General features: G+C 43.4%; 1 protein-coding gene across 3 annotated transcripts in view; it reads left to right on the top strand.

Moving 5' to 3' along the window:
• The window catches only part of si:ch73-22o12.1 (nectin-2), a 78414-nt gene that overhangs the window by 29962 nt on the left and 27199 nt on the right, over positions 1-21253 (top strand). For 2 of the 3 annotated variants that reach the window (XM_067601085.1, XM_067601084.1), the window contains exons 3-6: positions 481-730; positions 3676-3969; positions 4286-4403; positions 5077-5225. In XM_067601085.1, coding sequence (XP_067457186.1) covers positions 481-730; positions 3676-3969; positions 4286-4403; positions 5077-5225 — 811 coding nt within the window. Of the gene's footprint in view, positions 1-480; positions 731-3675; positions 3970-4285; positions 4404-5076; positions 5226-12570; positions 17624-21253 lie in introns of those variants that run through there. The other variant, XM_067601083.1, reaches the window with a different exon arrangement.

The following is a 21253-nucleotide window of genomic DNA, read 5'->3' as shown; positions in this document are numbered from 1 at the left end:
TCCATGTGCCTTGTTTATCTAGCACATTAGACCTTAATCTAACAAATCATAGCCCACAGAAATAATCCTAAGGCTAGTAATAGGTTTTTATCACATTTAGGCTTAATGTTTTATTACTCCAAACAAACAATACTAAGCTTCATTTTGCTTTAGGGGATTGAATATGGTAATGGGCACACTTCTTAGTCGCATCTCAATGAAGTGGGAAGTGCACAACTCTGCTTGGTTCCGCTAAGAGCAGCTGAGAGAGAGCGAGAGAGAGAGTACGGCTCCTGAAAAGCTCACATCCATATTCATACCTGCTCAAGTTATTTGATTGTGATGCTCTGTACGCGGCCCCGTGGAGTTTACAGCAAAAAGTGGATGCTTTAAAATGCTCTCCAGTGTCGCTTATCAACGCCATGATAAATGAGGCAAGTTGTTTTTCTCAGTCACTGTGTGCATCCTAACCACCATCCTTGTCCCCCGGCTCCACCGCAGGTCACATGGATCTATGAGCCGAAGGACGGAGAAAGGCTCAACATTGCCGTGTTTCACCCCAACTTTGATCCCAACTACCCCGACTCACCTGTGAAGGGCAGGGTCAGCTTCACACCAAGTCCCCCCAACCTGGCCAGCCCTTCCATCCAGATAAGCGACGTTAGGATGACTGATGAGGGGAAGTACATCTGCGAGTATGCCACCTACCCCAGCGGCAACGAGCAGGGCATCACCTACCTGGTCATGCTTGGTAGGTCTCTAACATAATCTACTTACTGTGTATGATAAAGACAAGTGACAAATTAAGGGGAAGAACAATGAAAAACAGAAAAAAATGGGGATAATATGCCATAGCCTTCGCAGTCACCTGATCTCAACCCAACTGAACACCCATGGGAGATTTTGGACTTTTGTGTTAAAAAGCAACCAGGACTGATGTGTTAAAAAGCAACCAGGAGATCCACTAATATTTAACCATATTATATATTATATAAGAGTGAGGTCACTCAGAATAAGAGCAGAGGAATTGTTCCAGTCTCAAGCTTTTAGTTTTACTTTGAAACCATTTCCTGGAGCAGGCAAAGGTATCGGGAAACAAAAATAAATACTGGGTACTAATAAATACCAGGTGTGCCAGCTGATTGCAGCAATTAGGCTGATGATGTCACAGGCCTACGCAGATTGTAAGATAGAACAACACAACAGAGCAGTGGCCTAAAAGCTTCGAAACAACTGAAGTTGTTTACAAGAAGTTGAGAGCTTTTGGGTGTTGGCATTTATTACCACCACCTGCTCCTGACAATGGTTTCAAAAAACCGAAAGCTTGAGACTGGAACAATGTCTCTGCCCTTTCTTGGAGTAACCTTACCCTTATATGTGTTTGACAGCGCTCTCCAAACACCAAATGAGGGAATATATTTTTGAAAGACTGTTTATCTTATGTAATGAGAGGGAGGACATTAAATCACACACAACTACAAAGATTTCAAGGGTGGTGCAGTAAAGTCCAAGACCTATTTCCACTGTGGTCCAAATAAATTATATAAAATTACATAATAATTGTAGTTGAAATTAGAGCTGGGCGATATGGCAAAAAATATGATCACTAACTAACTATGATAATTTTTTCCATATCGATCAATATCAATATTTATCATGATATATACTTAATGCATAATGCTGCTAGTTTTTAGAGTATCCTGATAATCACTGAAGTCTGAAGAAAACAGAGGGTTCATTAGTTAAACTTTAGAATAGTTTATTAACATAAAAAATAGAATAACATAATATAACAAATGTTTGTAAAGGTAAGTTACAACCAAGAAAAACAAAACAAAAACCAACCAAGAAAGACAAAACAAAAAAGTAAACAAGTGGATCACAAAGGTCCCAGCACATTCATACACTCAACTGTAAGATAAAATAAACTTAAAAGATATTAGTCATGTAACTGGTTTTACACCTCTCAAATGTTTTGGAGGTAGAAATCTGTGTAAAAAGTGCAAAACTGTAATCCAGTCATTATGCTATATCTATCATTTTTCAGCTAATGTTACTTTAGATGTGACGGGCACTATAGATAGATGTAGCCCTGCTAATGATAGCACTAGCATAGTTTCATCGGCTTTCCATTGCGGCAGGAAATGGGCATGCACTTTGACGTGAAACTGACGTCTTATTTCTGCTGTGTCATAGGCTGTCGGATCTATCCATATAAAGTAAAAAATGTGCAAAGTTTATCATCATTATCAACATCAATTTTATTGCCATCCCATATCAACATTGTTTTATCACCCAGCAACGAAACGATAAGCTTAGATGTTCAAGTTCCCCATAAGCCACTGTTTGACCTTTTTTAAACTGTGGTGATGTGGTGTGATGTGCGTTTTTTTTTTGTTTTTTTTTTTTACTCATTTCAAATTCTGGCACCACATAACACAAATGAGAAGTAAACATTTTAGTAGCTGTAGACTGATGGGCACCAAATTCCTCAGCTCTCTGAAGGTAGTCTTTGAGATACTTAAGGGATCTGTAATAAATATTCTGCACCACACTGAGTTGTAGTTGTACGGGTCTATCCTTAAATGATAACCCAAGCTTTAAGAATTGCTCTTAACCCAACCCTGAGACAGATCTGTAGTTTGTCTTAAAGTCTCCTAGACCTTAAAAGCATAAAAGTAACACAAGAGAATTGTCCAACAGTCTTTAAATTCCTTTATCAATGAAATAAGCTTTTTTAGCCGAAAACCTAGATCCAGAGACTTGTTGAGTCTATGCCTACACGTTACTAGTGCGATTTTTATGTTCGCTTTTCCTTAAATTCCCCTCAAGTCACCCACCCACCTTTATGTATATATGTGTGTGATAAATATAATATATATTATATACAAAGTACTCTCCGCCCACCTCTCTTTGTCTATCTCTCTAACTCCATCCCTCCCCCAAAGGTAGCATGCAGGTTAAAAGCATGTCCAGCTAGGCTTAATTGCTATTATAAGTGGTATTGTCAGATCAATTGTGTTCTTGTTAATGCAGTGGAACCGTTGGTCTAACCTTGGCCCAGCACCAGTGCCTCTGCTCCGCTCTCTTCTCTCTCCAACGCATCATGCCTCCCTGCCTCCCCTCAGGCAGCATATTGATCTGGCTGCTTGTCATGCCTGCTGTCAGCTCCTGTCCTGCCTGCTCTCCTCTGATCTCACACTAATATCAGAGAGGGCAAGTGAGGAGGTATGAGGAGTGAGGGTGGGGGTAGGGGCTGACAGAGATCATGTAGTGATTTAGAATTTGTGTATGGAAATGCACTTGACCAGTCAGGGAAATTGTTTATCAATGATGGGTGATGGGGATAGAGACGGAATAGATTAAAAGAAATGAAGCGAGAGTGAAAGATGGTATAGGGTTGGGGTGTATTTGCGCTGCCGCTCGTAATTGTTTATCAATGTAGGCTCTGGAGAGAAAAAAGACAGAGAGAGAGAGAGGGACAGAGGATGTTTGGAGATCGAGTTTTTGGATTTGCTTTTGCCTGACTGGTGACTCAAATTGTTTATCAATAATGGTACGCATTATCTTTTCCCTCAGCTGTCTTATTTCCATTTTATCTCTACATCCTTTAATCTTCTCTCTGCTACTCTGTGTCTCTTCCTCTCCACTGTCCATCCTTGCATCAATCAATCCACCCATCCATCCAACCATCAGCTAAGCCCCAGAACTCGGCCTCCATCGTAACAGTGGAAGCAGGCACTAAGCCGGTCGTTGTGGCACGATGTGAGTCTGTAGATGGCCGCCCCGCTGCCGGGATCTCCTGGGTGACCACAGCCAATGGCAATGGGACAACAGTGTCTAAGGCGGGAGCAGACAACACCGTGACAGTAAGCAGCGAGTACCGCATGGTTCCCACACCAGCAGACAATGGGAAAGACATCAGCTGCGTGGTGACACACAGAACCCAGGCCAAACCAGAGAGCTTCCCATTGAAACTGGCAGTTCAATGTAAGACACCACACACACACACACACACACACACACACACACACACACACACACACAATCCAGCACTTATTATTTCATGAGTTCCTGTTCAAGCTCTAATATGATTTTGCCCGTTTCAGACCTATGACTGATTAGTTGAACTCAATGTACTGTGCTACTTTTTCTCTTCCTTTTATGCCATTTATTTCATGAGTTCCTTTGCAGTTCAAGCTCTAACATGATTTTGCCCATTTCAAACCTATGAGGGATTAATTGAACTTAATGTACTGCGCTACTTTTTCTCCTTCTTTATGCTATTTATCTGCCCTTCTTCCAGACGCCCCTAAGGTGACAATAAAAGGTTATGACAACAATTGGTATGTGGGTCGTACAAATGTGGCGCTCATCTGCGAGGCTACCGGAAACCCCGTTCCAATCTCCGTCCAGTGGAAGACGTGAGTACCAGAACAAATTTTTTGTCTTGTCAACTCTTACACTGTCTCTCTTTGCCAACATCTCTTGCTTTCTACTTCTCCTTCTTTCTTCTCTTATTTTCCCTTCCTTTACCCCTACCCCAGTTCCACAATCCTCACAGAGCTGTAATCAGCGCTTTTATTATTGCCACTACAGCCCTGTGCTCTGATTATGGAGATAGCCGTATAATTTCTCATAATGGACTCTGTGACTCGAGATTTAACCCCCGCATAATGAGAAACACAATATGACTCCTTCTATCACTTTTTTCCTTATTATCAGCTATTAATATAACTGTGACAAATTTTGAAAAAAAAACCTGAAAGTCTGGAACTTTAAAATGGAAAAGATGAGATTTTGGATCTAGAAGTTTTGATTTCTCTCCTGTCCCCATCTTATTTTCCACTGTGTGATAATGGATTGCCTTTTGAGGAAGGGGGAAGCTGATTGGTTTTGCTCTGCCGATCAAGATTAGTGGAATTTGATGATGTTGCACAATACAGCACATTTCTATAAATGTGCATCTGTCATAATGCTCTCATTGTGCCCAAAGTCAAGCAAACCACAATCCTACTCTCGTTTTTTTTTTTTTCTTCTCTTTTTGGCCTTCTTCCTTTCCTTTTTTCTCATGACAATGTGCTTATGTCCCTGCAGTATGACAGGAGAAATGCCAGACACGGTCCAGATTAAAGACAACCAGCTGAAGATACTGAAGGTGGATGACGCTGTCAACGTCACTTTTGTCTGTGAGGTCAAGAACCGCATAGGGATTGGCAGGGACCAGATCACAGCCATTGTCAGGGGTAAGTTGAAGGACACAAACATGCACATGAAAAAAATATAATACACAGCATGTAGCTCAGATGACATTTAAGTTGTTTTAAATATCCTTTAACCTGCTTGGAGTACAACATGTAGTGACAGTCACGCAGAAGTGTCCTTTTTGTGCACTTTTGCATAATGTGGTAAATTAGCATGAGAATTGTTCCTGTCATCACAAATCCACACATACACACACATCTGCTGCTCTAAGTAGGTTAAAACCAATACTAAGTTGCAAATGTCCCAACACACCGATGAATTGTACACTAAATGTAAATGTGTCAGTAAAGCCGTGAACATTTCAGAGATGAAATGAAAAACACGCTTGGGGCTCACTTGGGTCCTGTTCATCATCTAAACCTTCCCCTGGCTTGTATATGAAAACATTTCTATCCTCTGAACCGATGAACTGGAACCAAGTGCACTTTCATCACACATGCCACACATTCCTGGTGTTCTATGCTCTCATATCTTCCCCAGGGATGCACCTTGTTCCATCTCACATGTGACACAAACACACACACACACACACATACAGATTCTCTGTGCTGAGGACTGTCTTGGGTGTGCAGTGTAGGGTTAGAGGGTCCAGCTGCTCTGTCCGTGGTGTTGTCTGTGTCCTATTATGAATGCATGTCACTTTTCCATGTCTCTTTGCATGTGCTTAGTAACACTGTAATATCAAAGTGTCTGTGCCTCAGTCGTACCCAAGGTCTGTATCTGCTTTGCACATCAAACGCCATTGCCAAAGCGGTCTTTCACAAGGTTTTTAGTGGTAGTTCACATTGTGAACGGTGCACATAGATAAGATGGTCCTTCTCACGGATATTTTGCTTTTCGTCTATTTTTTCTTTAATGAGAGAGAGAAAGCAGTTCACCCCCTAAAGTCATGATCACAAAAGCAACTGAGTAGCTCCTCAGTAGTACCCTTGGCCATCACTAATGATAGAGAAACTAAAACAACGCAAATATGCAATGTTCATTAGAGTCGACGTCTTGAAGATAAGGCTGCAATCACTAATAATGATACATTTGACGCACAGTGACACTGTTGACTTTGAAATGAATCGGCTTTTAGTGTTGCCTTGGGTTTAGCTGAGACTAGAATTGCACTGATACACTGTGTCTGTAGTTTGTTGTACCACCTCAGGTCTCGCAGTATGTTCCACTGAATTAAACCAGCAGGAGCAGTGCCAGTTAGAGTGGAGAGTAGTCTACACTCCCATTCCCCTGTTTTCAAAGTTTTAGCTGTACCCCTCCACAGGGTTCACTCCTGCATTTTGCCTCATACAAAATACATCCTCCTCTACTCTTCTGCTGCCTGCCTGCACTTAACCGGAAGTTATTTTCTGCTGACATGGGAGAAACCTTGCCCCTAATGGGGGAAAAAGTGCATTTCTCTTGTGGCTACATCTTAAGAGCCACCCAGCTCCTTCATGCCCTCGTTTTTCTTTCTTTTTTTTCTTTCTTCTCTGCTTGGTCTCTCCTTATTCCATTCTTTCTCTCTCAGCCCCCCCATCTTTCTCCAAGTCCCTTGGCTCCTTATGGTGCCACAGCATGCGTCACTAGTCCTCCGGGGCCATTCTGTACTGCTGCATAGTATTGTAACTGGCTTCTGTAGCACAAAGGATGTCACCATCTCCTGCTGTGTATTACAAGCAACAAGCAAGGAAGGTACAAAGATCTAGAGAGCAGAGGGAGGAAGATGGAGGCTGCTGCTTTTAGATTAAAAAGCCAGGGAACGTGCATCAGGATAAATCGGTGCCAGCATGCAATCCTCACACTCAGAGTGGGAGAGAGCAAAGGCATGAGGGATGGAGGGAGAGAGCGGATGCTGACGGCATTTAAAACTCCCATGGGAATCTTGTGCCACTGCATCCTATCTCCGCAGCTATTGGCCTCTACTATCTCTCGCCATAGTGTGTGTGTCTCCCAAGCCTCTCAGAGCGGATCAGTCACCCTTTGCTGCTTCAGCTCCTGGCTGCTTCGCTCATCGTTCCACCATCCGTTCCTCTCTCTCTCTGTCTTTTATCCCACATTTCCACTTCTCTCCCATTCTTCATCCCACTTTCTCCTTTTTTTTCTCTCTCTCTTCCTCTCTCTTCTATCTCTTTCTTTCTGGTCTCTCTTGTTTCCTCCTGCGTTGAACTTCCCACAGTTTCCTTGTCCTGTCATCTCCCTCCTCCATCTCATCTTGTTCTCTCGTGGCCGAACACCTCCTCCCTCCTTCTCACTCCTTTCTTACTCACTGGCAGAGGAGGAGGAGGATAAGATGTGAGCTAAAATTGCCGGCAGTTAAGGGGTAACTGAGGCAACCAGCAAGTGTCAGAGTGAAGGAGGTTTGTAGAAGGCAGGGATATGAAGATAAGTGTTCTGAAAGAAAGAGTTAGAGTCAGCATTGATTGAACTGAAATGAAAAAGCGGATGATAGTCGAAATGGAGCAAGGAAAAGATGTAGAATGACTCCAGATGGGGGTGCGATGCAAACCTGTGGAGGCTAATGTGAATGAGTGTAGACAAACAGGACTAAGAGGGGCCGATAGGCGTGAAATGGCCAGCACCTGCTACATAGCAGGTCCCCCACTCCTTTCTCCCCCACAGCTGCATGACACACACACATAAATCTACATACCAGTGTGTGTGCGCTTGTGCGTATGTGTGTTTGGGTGGGTGTCTGCCTGTGGCCTCAGTCTTGTCCTGTGCACCTGGAGGCAGGGAGAGGGATGGATGCCCTCTCTTCTCCTTGCCTCCCCTCCTCTCATCTTCGATCCTGCTGCTTAGTCACACACACAAACGTATCCTACCCTGCTCTCCCCTCCTCTTTCTTTCGATTTATCTCACCCTCGCTATCTCTTTCGCTGCAGTTTGCTCTTTTCATCGCATCTCTCATCCTCTCAGTTAGCATATGCTCTCTCCTCATCCTCCTTATCTCTCTCAGGTTGTCTTTCAGCCTCCGCAAGTCTGCCGCTGATCTCCCTGCTCAGAGAAGAGACTTCTGCCCCCAGCGTTCTCTCTTTCTCTCTCTCTCCTTCTCATGCCATTGCTATTTCCCTCTCTCTAAGCTTAACTCTTAAATACCAGTAGCTCTTCCTTAATCACAGCTTAGTAGTCTCCATCCCTCCATCCATCCCTCCATTCCAGGCTCCTCTCGGGGGGGTTCTTGTGTGGCTAACCCAGATTCTCTCCCATCTTCTATCTTGTTTTTTCCCCCATCGTTCCTCACAGTGGTGGCTCAGCTGAACCTCAAAAAGTTAAATGCCCCCAATTGAATCCCCCACACAGCCTGAAGGGCTCTCCAGTTCAACAGAAAAGAGATTTCCTCTCAATTCAGTGCATTCTCTCCCATTTTCAAAGTCCTCTAAGGAGACAGTTCAAGGGCAAGGGGCTTGGCCATTTTCCTCCACTGGGTTTGAGGGTGTGTGTGCGTGTCTGTCTGCATCTGTCTGTGTCTGTCAGTGTGTGTCTCTGGCCATGCGAAAATAGCCAGAGAACAGGTCTGATGGAGCCAAGTCTCCCTCCAGCCTGCTACTGGCCCCCTGCCCAACCCTCATTAGCACACACACTCACACACACGCACTGCTGTGCGCTCACACATACACACACTCCTGTTCAATAACTTAACATGCTGACAGAGAATACTACTAAGCTATGCTCTAGGTGCAGCCCAACCCAGCATCAGACCACTGATGACCATAATGGTGTGTGTGTGTGTGTTTATGAGTGCGAGTGTGAGTGTGTGCGTATGTGTCCATGCATGTTTTTGGGAGGCTGCAGTAGAGGTTACTTCCGCTCCATCTCCCTCATTACTTGCGGTCACTTGGAGCTTACGGTCATGCTGGACGTGACTTCATAAGAAGCATGCTGTTTTTTGGCTTCCACAGTATGTTGTGTGTGTGTTTGGGGGGGGGGGGTACTCATTGTAGTTATGCATGTTTGCATGTTTGTTTGTTTTTTTACCTCCCCTGTTATTCACACAGCATGCATATTGCAGCTTTTCTGCTGGCTCATCCAACAGCATGTGTCGAAATTCCACTGATGCTTTGTTAGGATGTGTCTAGGTCTGTAGTGGGCCTGTACTGGGAGCCTGGGGTGGCTCCTTTTACATCTCTCTCTTGAATCTTTTAAGTGTTGTCTCCAGAAGGGTAGAATAAAACATGAATCGTCATCCACAAAAGGATTTGCCAGCATAGACTTCGAGAGAGACACTTGAGCGACGCATTAAAAATAATTGGATGAGTGGAATTTAGGGAGAATTTGCATTTAAATTTCAGTGTAATTCCCTTTGATGTGACTGCAATGTGTGTGACAGTATCCGGTCCCAGGTTTTTTCACAGAGATTGTTGCCACGTAGCATGTGCCGGAGCTCCACGGAGCCCGAGGTGATAATGCATTTCTTGTGTTCCTATTTCAAGTGGACACTGAGGGCTAGCTCTCACTCTCATGTGTGTGAACAGGAATGTTTAGCACTGCTAGGGGGAGAATAGCTGGGGAGAGAGAGAGAGACTGCGTGCTTGGGGAGGCTGGTGGGAGAAATTGAAAGAAAGAAAGAAAATATACCCACATGAAATTATTAAATTTTTTTTCCTCTGCTTATGTTGAAAGTGAACTGCAGAGGAAGAAAGACTTATAAAAGAGAAGAGAAAAGAAAGTACTATAACATATGACAGAAATACAAATGTAAAATTGGGGAGGTGGCAGGGAAAATGGATTTAGAAGAGATGGAAAGAGTATATGCGGGAGACAGCTGGTGAAGTGGAGGCATAGATGGAGAAAAGGGCTTGTGGAGGAGAGGAGAGGCAGAAAAGAAGTGGGAGAGAAGATTGGAGCCCAGGTGTAGACAGCAGTAGACTACCACTTTCTTTCTTGACAAGAATCAGTGTTACAAGAGTAATTCTGTCAGCTCTCTGTACACTTAACAAGAGGGGCCGGCTTCTGTTGGATTTCAAATGAGAATGACAATAAGGATAGGGCTGATTCGCTACTTTCAAATTTAGGCAGGGATTTCAGCAGCAGTGTCTACTGGTTAATCCTCTGCAGCGGCTCGTGAAAGTGCAGAGTGTGGAAAGGAAAGCTAGAGCAACAGAAAGGATATTGAGCTTTAGCTAAGGGTTCTTGATCACTTTCAACCAGGGACTAAAATTAAAAACTAATTTTCTCACTGAGAGTTATTTGGTTTCATTGTGTAGTTTATGCACTCAAACCTGAAGGAAGCGGGAGCTCTTTAGAACGACGAATAATCAGAGTAGGATTACTCTTACTCCATAAAATGATTTTTTTCTGCAACAACATGCCTTCTTCAGAGTTTACACGAAAGTAACATAATACCTTCTTAGTTATTGCCTTTGGGGCATCTAAATGTACAAAAATATCAAAACTAAATGAAAAATTACCTTAAATGAAAGTCTAAAAAATGCATTTACTCAAAATATACAATAAGCCCCAAACTTGAATGGTTTGAATCCTGTAAAAGTGAAAATGATAGACTTTCAGGGGTTAATTTCCATTACTACTCAAAGTAGGCTTACTCCTATAAGCTCTGGAGATGCGCCTCTCAAGTCTCAAGTGCTCCTCTTTTATACTCAATAAGATTGTTTCCTTGTAACATAAACTATGTTCTTTGGGTGACATTTTTATTGAAGTGATTCACAGTACAGTGAATGCAGTCAACATGGGAGGAATCCAACCTTAACTCCAGTAGTGTTAGTGCCATAGTCCCTGTCCACTGAGATATAGATTATGACCACATGGGGAATATGGTCACAGGGTCTGCCTGTGAGGAGTTGTCATAGTCCCAGAAAGCACTTAGAGCCCTGAACCCTTGGCCTTGAAAAGTCTGTGCAAAGCAGTAGCACTGTTTTCTCAACTGGTGTTCCAAGTGATTTTACTCACTGGTAATGACTTAACTAGACCTGGTATCAAATCTCAATGGTAAATCTTGCATTGAGTGCTCTTTCAGATATAGTTACATATTTTTCTATCATATATTTCCTGATTTAAATCATACTTTAGTTGATTACAGACTGTATTTCATTTAAACAGAGTTCTGTTTGGCTGTAAACCTACTTTTATAAATTTATGAAAGTGTATTTTGATGAATGTAATACTTTGAATAATTCAAACAATACCTGGCCTTTGAAAGCAGTTGTATCTTTTTCTGTTCAAGTAACTGCTTTAAAATATTGCTCACTGCAGAGGGGCATTCGGGGAGAGTGTGAGTTCAGGGAGAGAGCACTATATGGTTGACAAGTCATATGGGATGCCTTCACAACCCTGACTTAGATACCACTATTTCTCCCTGGAGTTTTCATGCACACAGACACACAAACAGAACTACTGTGTATTGAATGGTTGAGCCCTAGTTTTACTTCTACCCTCTTTAGCCTGTCGGCACTCTATCAAAGCATTTGTCTGTTTTGAAATAAACTTAAAATGGCTTCTTTTAATGTGTACGTGCATGCAAAATGGCAGTCATGACTTAACCAGCAGTGCTGGAGTAAAAATGGACATGCGTACAGAATCGACAGGCACTCAAGCATTGCCTGTGGTTTACAGAAGCAGAGAGGGGTGCCAATCTGTCCCCCGCTTTACGTTCATGGCTTCCAGGAGGAGTTGTCATTCCGCTGTGTCACTTTGTCACTCACTCACTGCGCCAAATCCTCATCCACCTCCTCTTCTTCTAACCCCCCCCCCCAACTCCTCCATCCATCTTTATCCTTCCTTGCATGGCCTCCACCTGTTCTGCCGCACAAATGCCATTCCCTGCTCCTTCAGAAAGAGTGTGTGTGTTGCTTGCACTTTTCTCCTCCACCCCCCCCCCCCCCCCCCCCCCCCCCCTCCTGCCTTGCCTTGTGATTTGTGGTGAGCAGCGAGAGCCTTGAACAGACCCTGGCCCTTGAAGGGCAACACAGGGGGAAACAAGGCTGAGACGTTGTTGTGACGTGGCTGTGGGAATGGGGACAGGAGCAGCTCTAAGGGAGAGGAGGAAATGTCAGTGTAGCAACAAGCTCAGCACATACATGAAACACACACACACACACACAGACACACACTTGACTGTATTGACACCTCATCACTTTTAAACACTTCACTGAAAGCAGTTCAAACCAACACCACTGAACATCATCCAACCCCTACCTTCTTTCTGTGTTCCTCTTCCCTTTTTTCTATGTTTCACTTTCCTGCTTCTCCTTTTCTTATGCTGTCTCTAATTATTCCTTCTCTCCCTTTCTGCATGTTTCACACTGTTCTCTTTTTTTTCCCTTTCTCAACCATATTCCTTTCCTCCCTTTTTCTCTCCCTCCTCCCTGCCTTTCCTACCTCCTACAGAGCCCTCAGTGAACCCATCCAATGCCGGCGTGGTGGCGGGGGCTGTGATTGGCTCCCTGCTGGCCCTCCTTTTGGTCGCCGCTCTCATCGCAGTGCTTGTCACCCGTAGCCGCAGACAACAGCAGGGTTACCGAGCCAATGGCGGCAGTGACATGAAGACACGCATATTTGGCGGCGGCAAGAAGGCCAGCAAGAATGGAACAGGTGGAGGCGCAGGCAGCGGTGGCGTGGGAGGCGGCAACAACAACGGCCCCATCTATGTTTACAACGAGAGTTCCTCCCACCAGGGCCTCGGAGAGAAAAACAACCACCACCAGCCGCTCACCATTGGGGGCCGGCCTGAAGTTGTCACCACTACACCCACTGCCCAAGACATCCTGCTAAGCAATGAGTTAGACGACGCGGAGAGGAGGAAGTTTGATGAGCTTGAGGAGGACGAGCGGTATGACCACTTCACCGGAGGCGCCCCCATCCTTCAGCTTCGCCCACCTCATGACCAGGACGATATTATTGGAGATTACCTGGATGATGACATGGAGTCCCAGCGGGATGGCTCTGTCATCTCACGGACTGCTGTCTACGTATAGAGCAGGAGGAGAGGAAAGGAGGAGGAGAAAAAGGAGGGGTGGAGGATTCCTCTCGAGGATTTTGTGGCTTCAGGGTCTCGTCCCTGTCTGATAGAGAAGAGAAAATGATACCACTTTTATTTTTGAAAATTGATTTTAAATATAGCCTATTGTTAATCACAGTTCAGCCCCAGAATTGACTGAATGAACAGGAGGGTGTGGTGGGATATTCTGAACGGAGCGTTGCTGTTATCTGGTCCCTTAAAACTGAAAATCAAACAGAGAAGAAACAACCTGTCTCCCACCGCTTCTGCTCATGCTACCGCTATCACTGGGACCCTGACAAGGACTCCTGACAGACAGACAGACTAAAAGAGAGAAACTATGTAGTGTGGGAGGAGGATAATGGCATCATGATACAAGCTTGGCTTTAGAGGATGCATCTCACTTGCATATTCACTCTTATCTTCACCAAAACAGTAGAAGTGGAAGGGGTTGTCAAGCAGTTACACGTTGCCTGCTATTCTCAGTCCTCCTGTGGGAAACCTTTGTTTTGGTAATGCGTTGTACTGTGACAGCTGGGTAGGTAGTTAGTAGCTAGTGATGGGTTGGGGGGAGAAACATTTGAAGGTAAAGACAGTAAGCATCAGGTGATTTAGAGAAGAGAACTTTATATTTGCTCATGTCTGCCGCACCAGGTACACTGGTGAGTTCTCTTTTCCACTCTCTGCCTTCCTCTCAAACTTAAAAAATCTACTCTGCAAACTATCACTGACAGCAGACACTGTTGAATTTACAAAAAATTAAAAAGAACAATAGGTCCTTATGTGCTACACAAATACAAGAGCAGCTGAATTTAACAAAGTAAGTTTGCAGAGCTCGAGTTTGAACCAAATTCTTAACAAGGTATTCATGCAAACTTTTGTACTGTGCCTGGAGGTAAGAGACGGTAAACAAGAGACGAGGGAATGAGGTGTAGCCGATCTGACAGGGTCAAAGGATGGAGAGAGGGATGCAGGAGGACTAGAAGGGAGCACGTCTCTTCGTTTCTCTTCCTCCTCATCCCCGTCTCTTCAGAGCGCTCCTGACAGGAGGAGCTTGATTGGTAATGAGCCGTGAAGTCGCTCGCTTAGCCGGGACCAACAGATTGCCACCACTTATCGTTTATGACGTGGCGATTCCTCCACCCCCCCCCCATCTCTATCTCTCTATCATCCCTTCGCCTCTCCCTCTCTCTTCATCCTTCTCTCCCAGTGTTTATGGGGAGTTTATGATTTATCCAGGGCAGTGTCGGGGTCAGGGCCACGGAGAGCAGGGGAGTATTTTACTGCTCCTGATGTGTCAAACGCCCCACTTACTCTGTTCCTGCCCGGGCTTGCCCTGACATGCCAGGACTGACTAATCCACCTGGAGTGGTCATGTTCACTCCGCTGCACGGACAGTGTCTTCACTTGAGCATTACTGCCTCCGCCCATATTTTAATAAATGGCTGGATGTAACAGAACCTCACCTCCAAAGTACGACCGCATTAGGTTAGATAGATTTTCAATGAGATCATGTAATATTTCTTTCCATCTGCGGATGTTGTGAAATGTAGTGGATTGATCAGGAGACATAAAGGTTGCGTCCACAGCAAAGCTATGGGAGTCATATTGACTAACAGGCAACAAGCAGTGAAATGGCCCTTTATGATGCAGCTTCATGGCTGATTGTCTCCTGACTGTTAATTTATCCTTCTAACGAGCCACCGGAGGCCTGCTCAGGCGAGCATTACTTCATGGCTACTGTACACTCTGCCTTTGAGGCTTAGTGTGTACATTTGCATGCGTCACTGTATCTATGTAGCCACTGGATGACTGTGACGGACAATCTTGGAGAGAAGCCCTACTGTAGCTCCTCTAATCATGCTTTTTCCTGGCCCTCTAATCAACTCCCTTTTGACCCACTGGGAATCTTTTGAGTGTGGTCTCGGTGACTGTACTGACCTCTCGTAAGACCCAGCTGAGATCTTGGTTGCAGCTTGCTGCAGGTCATGAGGTCAAATACTGGGTGACCTATTGCCAAGGGTAAGGATGACTGCGCGTGCATGCATTTCTTATCATAGCTGTTTTAACCTTGAACTATGGATGTGAGAAACACTCACATACAGAACTCCGGATATGGTAGAGGCAGTCCTTGTTTGCCATTGTGATGGCTGTTAACCTTGAGAGAGGCAGAGAGAGACAGAAGAGGCAGATGACAAAAAAAGAACATGTTCAGTGTTTGAGCACCATCTGGCATGTTGTGAGCCAGTGTGTTCAATAGCATTATCGTCTAATGGCCTTAGCTTATACATAAATGCAACTCCTGTCAACCTGGGGTACAGTTAATTTACAAAACACAGTTGATTTGTCACAACCGCTCAAAATAAAAATGTATAACTTATTTTTGCACTTGTGTGTGTGTGTCACCGCTATAAAGAGAAAAATGAGTGTAATTTGTGGTTTTTGGGGTCAAAATAGTGACAAGGGACAAACTGTTCTGTACTGTATGTACATTTTGGTGTGAGGTATCTGTGTACTATATATGTAAGCATTTTTATTTTCTTGTGAAAATGTGGATATTTATGAAAATGTAAATATCAGATCGATGGAGCCAGTGTTGCCAGTGTTGTGGAACTAAAAAGAGGAAGGCGTTCTGCGTTGGTTAAGCCTAAAGTTCAGATGCCTCACAGGGCATTCAGAATGTAATTTTTAATCTAATGAATACCTCGGTGGTTTGGGTTTTTGTTCAATAAGCATTACCTGCATTTCCACACAATAAGCACACACTATTTTTTTGCACAATTGGCTTCTCTTCTCCTCGACAGGCACTCGGCACAATATAAAATACAAAATAACACACAATACTCATAATTTATCAGGTAGACCGTAACCACAAAAGTCTTTGTTGCGTATGAGTCAGCTCTGTGTGTGTGTGTAAGTTGTGTGTCAGTGTGTATTTTAGTGATGCTTGGGGGCTTCGGGACATTTCTCACTGCCATAGAGGCTGTAACCTGAGTAGCCACCCTTTGTCACCATGGAAAACTGGCAAACTGAACATATTATTGTGCATTTCGAAGACACACTTGCTCTCTCTCACACACACACAGATACACATGCATTACATATATATATATATACGCACAATGCAGAGAAACATTCGCCCACACACAAACACCCCTCAGTGACTCTCATTATGTTCACTCCCACAGCCAAACTGTGCAGAAGACACCTCATACCTGACAACTCTGCCATCTCCTGACATAAGCCCACACAAATGCACTCACATAGCTGCACGCAAAAACACACACACACACACACACACGCGTGCGAAAACACTACTTCTTTCTCCTCTTCTTGCTCAGTGGCTCTGTCAGGGCATATATTGTGTCCTGTTATCGTGGAAAGAGCCGCAGCATGATGTGTCCCCTGCTCCACTGCTTTCCATCTCTCCAAATAGTCTGACCTGTTCCCGAATCAATGACCATGTAGAACAGCGACAACTACACATCCAGGGACACACACCTTTCACCTAGTGTCAAAAGAACAGGCTTTTTAGGAAACTTTGTCTGTTCCGCTTTTGTTCTACACAGGAAATATAGCTTTCATGAAATGCCACCGCACTGACCTCCTCCCCCTCCCAGATCCTTTCAAATGCTTTTAGAGGATCACAACTTCCTACTCATCTTCAAAATATTGGAATTTTTTTTTGACTTCTCTCACTTCAGCCACCTCCGCCGCCATACCCGCCTCCACAGACACACACATGATTGCCACCCACCAAAACACCCAAGTAAGGCTTGTCAGACAAAAGTCTTTTAGAGAAATCTACGATCCTGGCCCGGGTCTAGCACAAGGTTACATCAAAATACACAATATTTTTTTCTTCTTCCAGAAAGCCACATACTGTTGCTATTTCTTTGGCTCCAAACATCTGATGACTAATCAAAGCCTTAACATCTCCCATCTCACTCACATAAGAGAAAAAAAAAAAGAGAAAACCTTCCTTTGTACATAATATAAATATATAAATATGTAGCAGAGAAAAAGAATTACTAATTTATGGTGTCACGTTTGTGTATTTCTCAGTGACAGCAAGCATGAAGGATTTATTTTCTCCTCTTACAATTTCTCCTCTTTTCTGTTATTTTGCAGTGCTTTATAATTTATGTTTTCTGAGTGCTTTATTCTTGACTGCTGCGCTGTGATTGCTGCCATAACTGGCAAATGTGCTTCTTCTATACAAATGAACTGTGCACACAACAAAACAGTCTTACCCCCAAAATGTGCTTTTTCTTGACTGCTCTGTGTAAAAGTTTTTTTTTTTCTTTTTTGTATTTTTTTAATTTTAAACTTATTTTGTTCTTTGAAAAGAAAAACTGAATTAGAATTGTTGTCACCATTTGTCATGTCTTTATATTTTTTCGTATTTGTTGCTATTAAAGACTTCTTGATTTTTGAAATGTTCCAGCGTTTGCAGCGTGTGGTGTCTGTTTCTCCTTTTCTTCTTTCTGTCTCTTTAACACTTGAGGTTAGCTGGATGACTAAGGAGCCAGATTGAATAGAAGCGTTAGTCATTGATTGCCACTGATTAGATTTATGGATTAATTGATCAGGATATGAAGTGGCCTTTGTCTCTTGTCACTCATCCTTTACACTCCAGACACAGCACTCCCTTGTTGTTGTTTTTTTTTGTCACTCTCATTTCCTGGTCTGGCTGTTTGTCTCATTTCAGTTTCGATAAATCTGTGTTTGTGTGTCAACAAAGGTGTGATAACAGGCTTATGGGAAACTGAACGCAGGAAAAGGAGAAGCCATTTTGTGGATTACAATTGTCCTGTACTCAATCTCCACCTCTGTCCAGTCTCTCTGATTTGTATATTTGTTGGCTGAAGTAAACTTGCTGCCTTGGTAACAGCTATGTAGGAGATTTCTGTAGTTGTTTAAAGGGTACATTTTTTATCAGGTCTTTCACCTGAGCATGCAGATAATGAACAGTGAGGATACAAAGCGCACCCGCACTCTTATTACAGAACAGTGGGGAATCAACACCTCTCAGGCAAATACTGTACACACACACACACACAAAGAAAAGGATAGAGTTGAGGAATGTGGTGTTGTAGCTTCAGTGGTTTTCCTGCAGGGAGGCAGTTTGTGTTTTCAGTTGGGGAATGTGCAGGCCAAGCTGAAACTCTGAATGGAGCGCCTCTCAAAGGCTGCATTGTTTGAACTCTGACTAATCCAAACTGGTTTGGTCAAATTTTAACAGAAGAGCAAGAAGAGCAAGTTGAGGGTTATCCATGTGTGTAAAGGTTTATGTATGAATGTGCTGGCATGTGTTTGCGCGTGTGTGCTCAGTGCCCATGTATGCACCTGCTAAATTTGGTTTACATACAAAAACCCTCTCTGTGTCCCCACCAAATGATACAATCAAATTCTGCTGTTAACATCCCCATGATGGTGACAGTTGGTTTATGGCGGTTGTGGCAGCGTGTCCTCGATGTTTGCCTGGTGCTTTGATGCCGTCATGTATCTGTGTGTCATCCTGGCTCCTTGTCACAGTTCATTTTTGTTGCAGGCTTCTTCTGTCAATGCACAGCTATTTACTGTGAGTCCAGCCCACCATCTGGCCTCTCTAATTGCTTTGGATTTGAGGCTGGCGAGATAGAGAGCACTTACACACACAGACACACTCTGACTCCTTTGGTTTTCTAGCTGAATGTAAAAGACTCGAGCACAGCAGAGAGGCTTTTAAGCCACAGCTTGGAATAAAAGCTCCATGCTACACTTGCATTTTTGTCTATGTTTGTCACAGAAAAAGGTACGCATCTCATGTGAAAGCAGTGACCCCGTAACGCAGAACCTGGCCTATTTGAGCTCCAAGCAAATAACCTGGATCTGAAGCCAAAGTGACAGCAGCTACGCCAAGCACTACCACTGTGTTCAACATTAACTTACAGTGATGAGACATGGTGCAGTGCCCTTCGGCAAGCTGGCTAGCTGGTAGTGGCCCTGTTTATACCAAGTTTTGTGTGTGTGTGCATGCGCATGGATTAGACAGAGAGTGAGCATGTGAGTGTGTTCTTTGATCATACACCATGCTAAAGAGGTATGTTCGTGTGTTTCGGCACCCGTTGAGCGGTTTCCTGGGTTGCAGACAGATCAGATTTCCACAGGATGTTTGTGTGTCGAAATGTGTATAGACTTGAGTGTTATCAGATTGTTTGGTATGTATGTGTGTGAGAGTGCAACCCTGTGACAAGCGTCTGTGTGTGTGTATGTGTGTACTGTTTCACACATACGTGTTTGTGCATGGCTGTATATTTAACTTTCAGCTCTGGCAGCTACAGCCGCAGTGTTGATTAAACATCTGATGGTCTGAGTGTGTGTGTGTGTGTGTGTGTGTGTATGGATTAGCACACAGACCCACTTTGGCCTCTCTGCTGATAACTGCTAACACAATGCTCCTCATTTAACCTCTCACCCTCCGGCTCCTGACTAATAAATCCCAGAGTGAGTGATGAGTGGCCAGGCCTGTTGCATGGATGTCTGAGTGATGGATGTAGTGACCTGGGCCTTCACAGGGATTAAAGCAAGTGTCTGCTTCTGACCTCAATTATGAAAGTAGGTTCCTGCATATTTTTATTGGCTTTAAAGAGACTCGCTTTCTCTTTTTTTTTGCCTGTGGTGAATCATCAGTGTCTGTGTGACTGTTACTGGAGTATTTGTATCAAACTGCATTTTTTTTTAACTGACAGTGTTTGGCTCTGTACTCCACCACATTAGAGTTGAAATAAAACCGTGAATATGAGGTTAAAGTGTTGACTGGGGGCGTTCACATTCATTTTATTCACTGGCCAAGTCAGTCATCAGACCTCAGTCCAGCTAAGCATTCATTTTATTTGCCAAGGACCAGAATGAAAGAGAAAAGCCCTTGAAGCAAGCAAAGTAAAACATACAGAAGATGGCTGCAGCACAGGTTTGGCAAAGCATCACAAGAGGTCGTAGCCTGTAGACACTGAATGATTTCAAATAATTTACAACCCAGTATTGAACATGTTGACTTTTAAAGTCTGTTATCTTTATGTTCCTTACATAATTTATTAAAATCACTACAGTACCTGAATTACTCATCTGACGTGGGTGTAAGTACACTCACATTAAATATGAGTCAACACTTAATAGTCATCATACAAAGTCTAAACATGGAAAAATGTGTCACTGTCATTATTATATACAGTCCACGGTCATAACACTTTATGACTGCGCTGTTTCTCACACACTGAAGTCTTTCTCTTGCTGCTGATATTACTCACTTCCACACTGTTGTTGTACTAAAAAGAAGTTCAAATCAACTGTTTTTAAAAAAATTGAGTCCTTAATTTCACACTGTCTGAGTCACTTTGTGACAAATTGGGGCTTGTTTACAATTTGGTCAATTTGTTTTTTTGACCATGGTGGTTTGAGAAGCCTAAACTGGGTTTTGGATACTTTTCAGTGGCACAGATGAATATAACACATTTGTTTGGATAAAGATTTTGGTAGTATCATGCCTAATCTACTGTCAGCTCTTGGTTTAGTTACTTTGGCGGTGTTTGTTTTAGGTGGATTCTAGTAAGACAGCAGCTTCAGGCAACAGCCACTTATCCACTATTTACTTTGGAAACAGGCATTACCATAATACCTAAGGTGTTAATCAAATGCAGATGGAAGTGAAAGTTCTTCTGCAGCCAAATATATACAAACAAGACCAAACAAGAGTCTATCCAGGAAGTTTGTCAGGCCCAGCGGTAGTTTGAGCTACATGCCAACATCAGCATGTTAACATACTTAGAATGACAAAGATTCACAATGCATGTTGAGGTTTAGCAGGTATAATGTTTACCATGTTCACAGAATGTTCATCCAGCCATACTGCTAGCATGGCTAAAAAGCTGTCAAGCCAAAGAATAGTGAGCTGGCTTGGTTGATAAGATCTTTTTCACCAAAACATTTAAACAAGAGTGGAGGATTTAAAAGAATTTGTACAGTAGTACAAATTTCTTCTAGCAAGGCATTGTTATCATGTCGAGCAAGGTGAAAGCAGATTGCAGAGGA

Source organism: Thunnus thynnus, chromosome 10 (assembly GCF_963924715.1).
Source record: "Thunnus thynnus chromosome 10, fThuThy2.1, whole genome shotgun sequence".
Classification (NCBI taxonomy): domain Eukaryota; kingdom Metazoa; phylum Chordata; class Actinopteri; order Scombriformes; family Scombridae; genus Thunnus; species Thunnus thynnus.
This window is presented reverse-complemented; position numbering and strand designations above follow the sequence as displayed.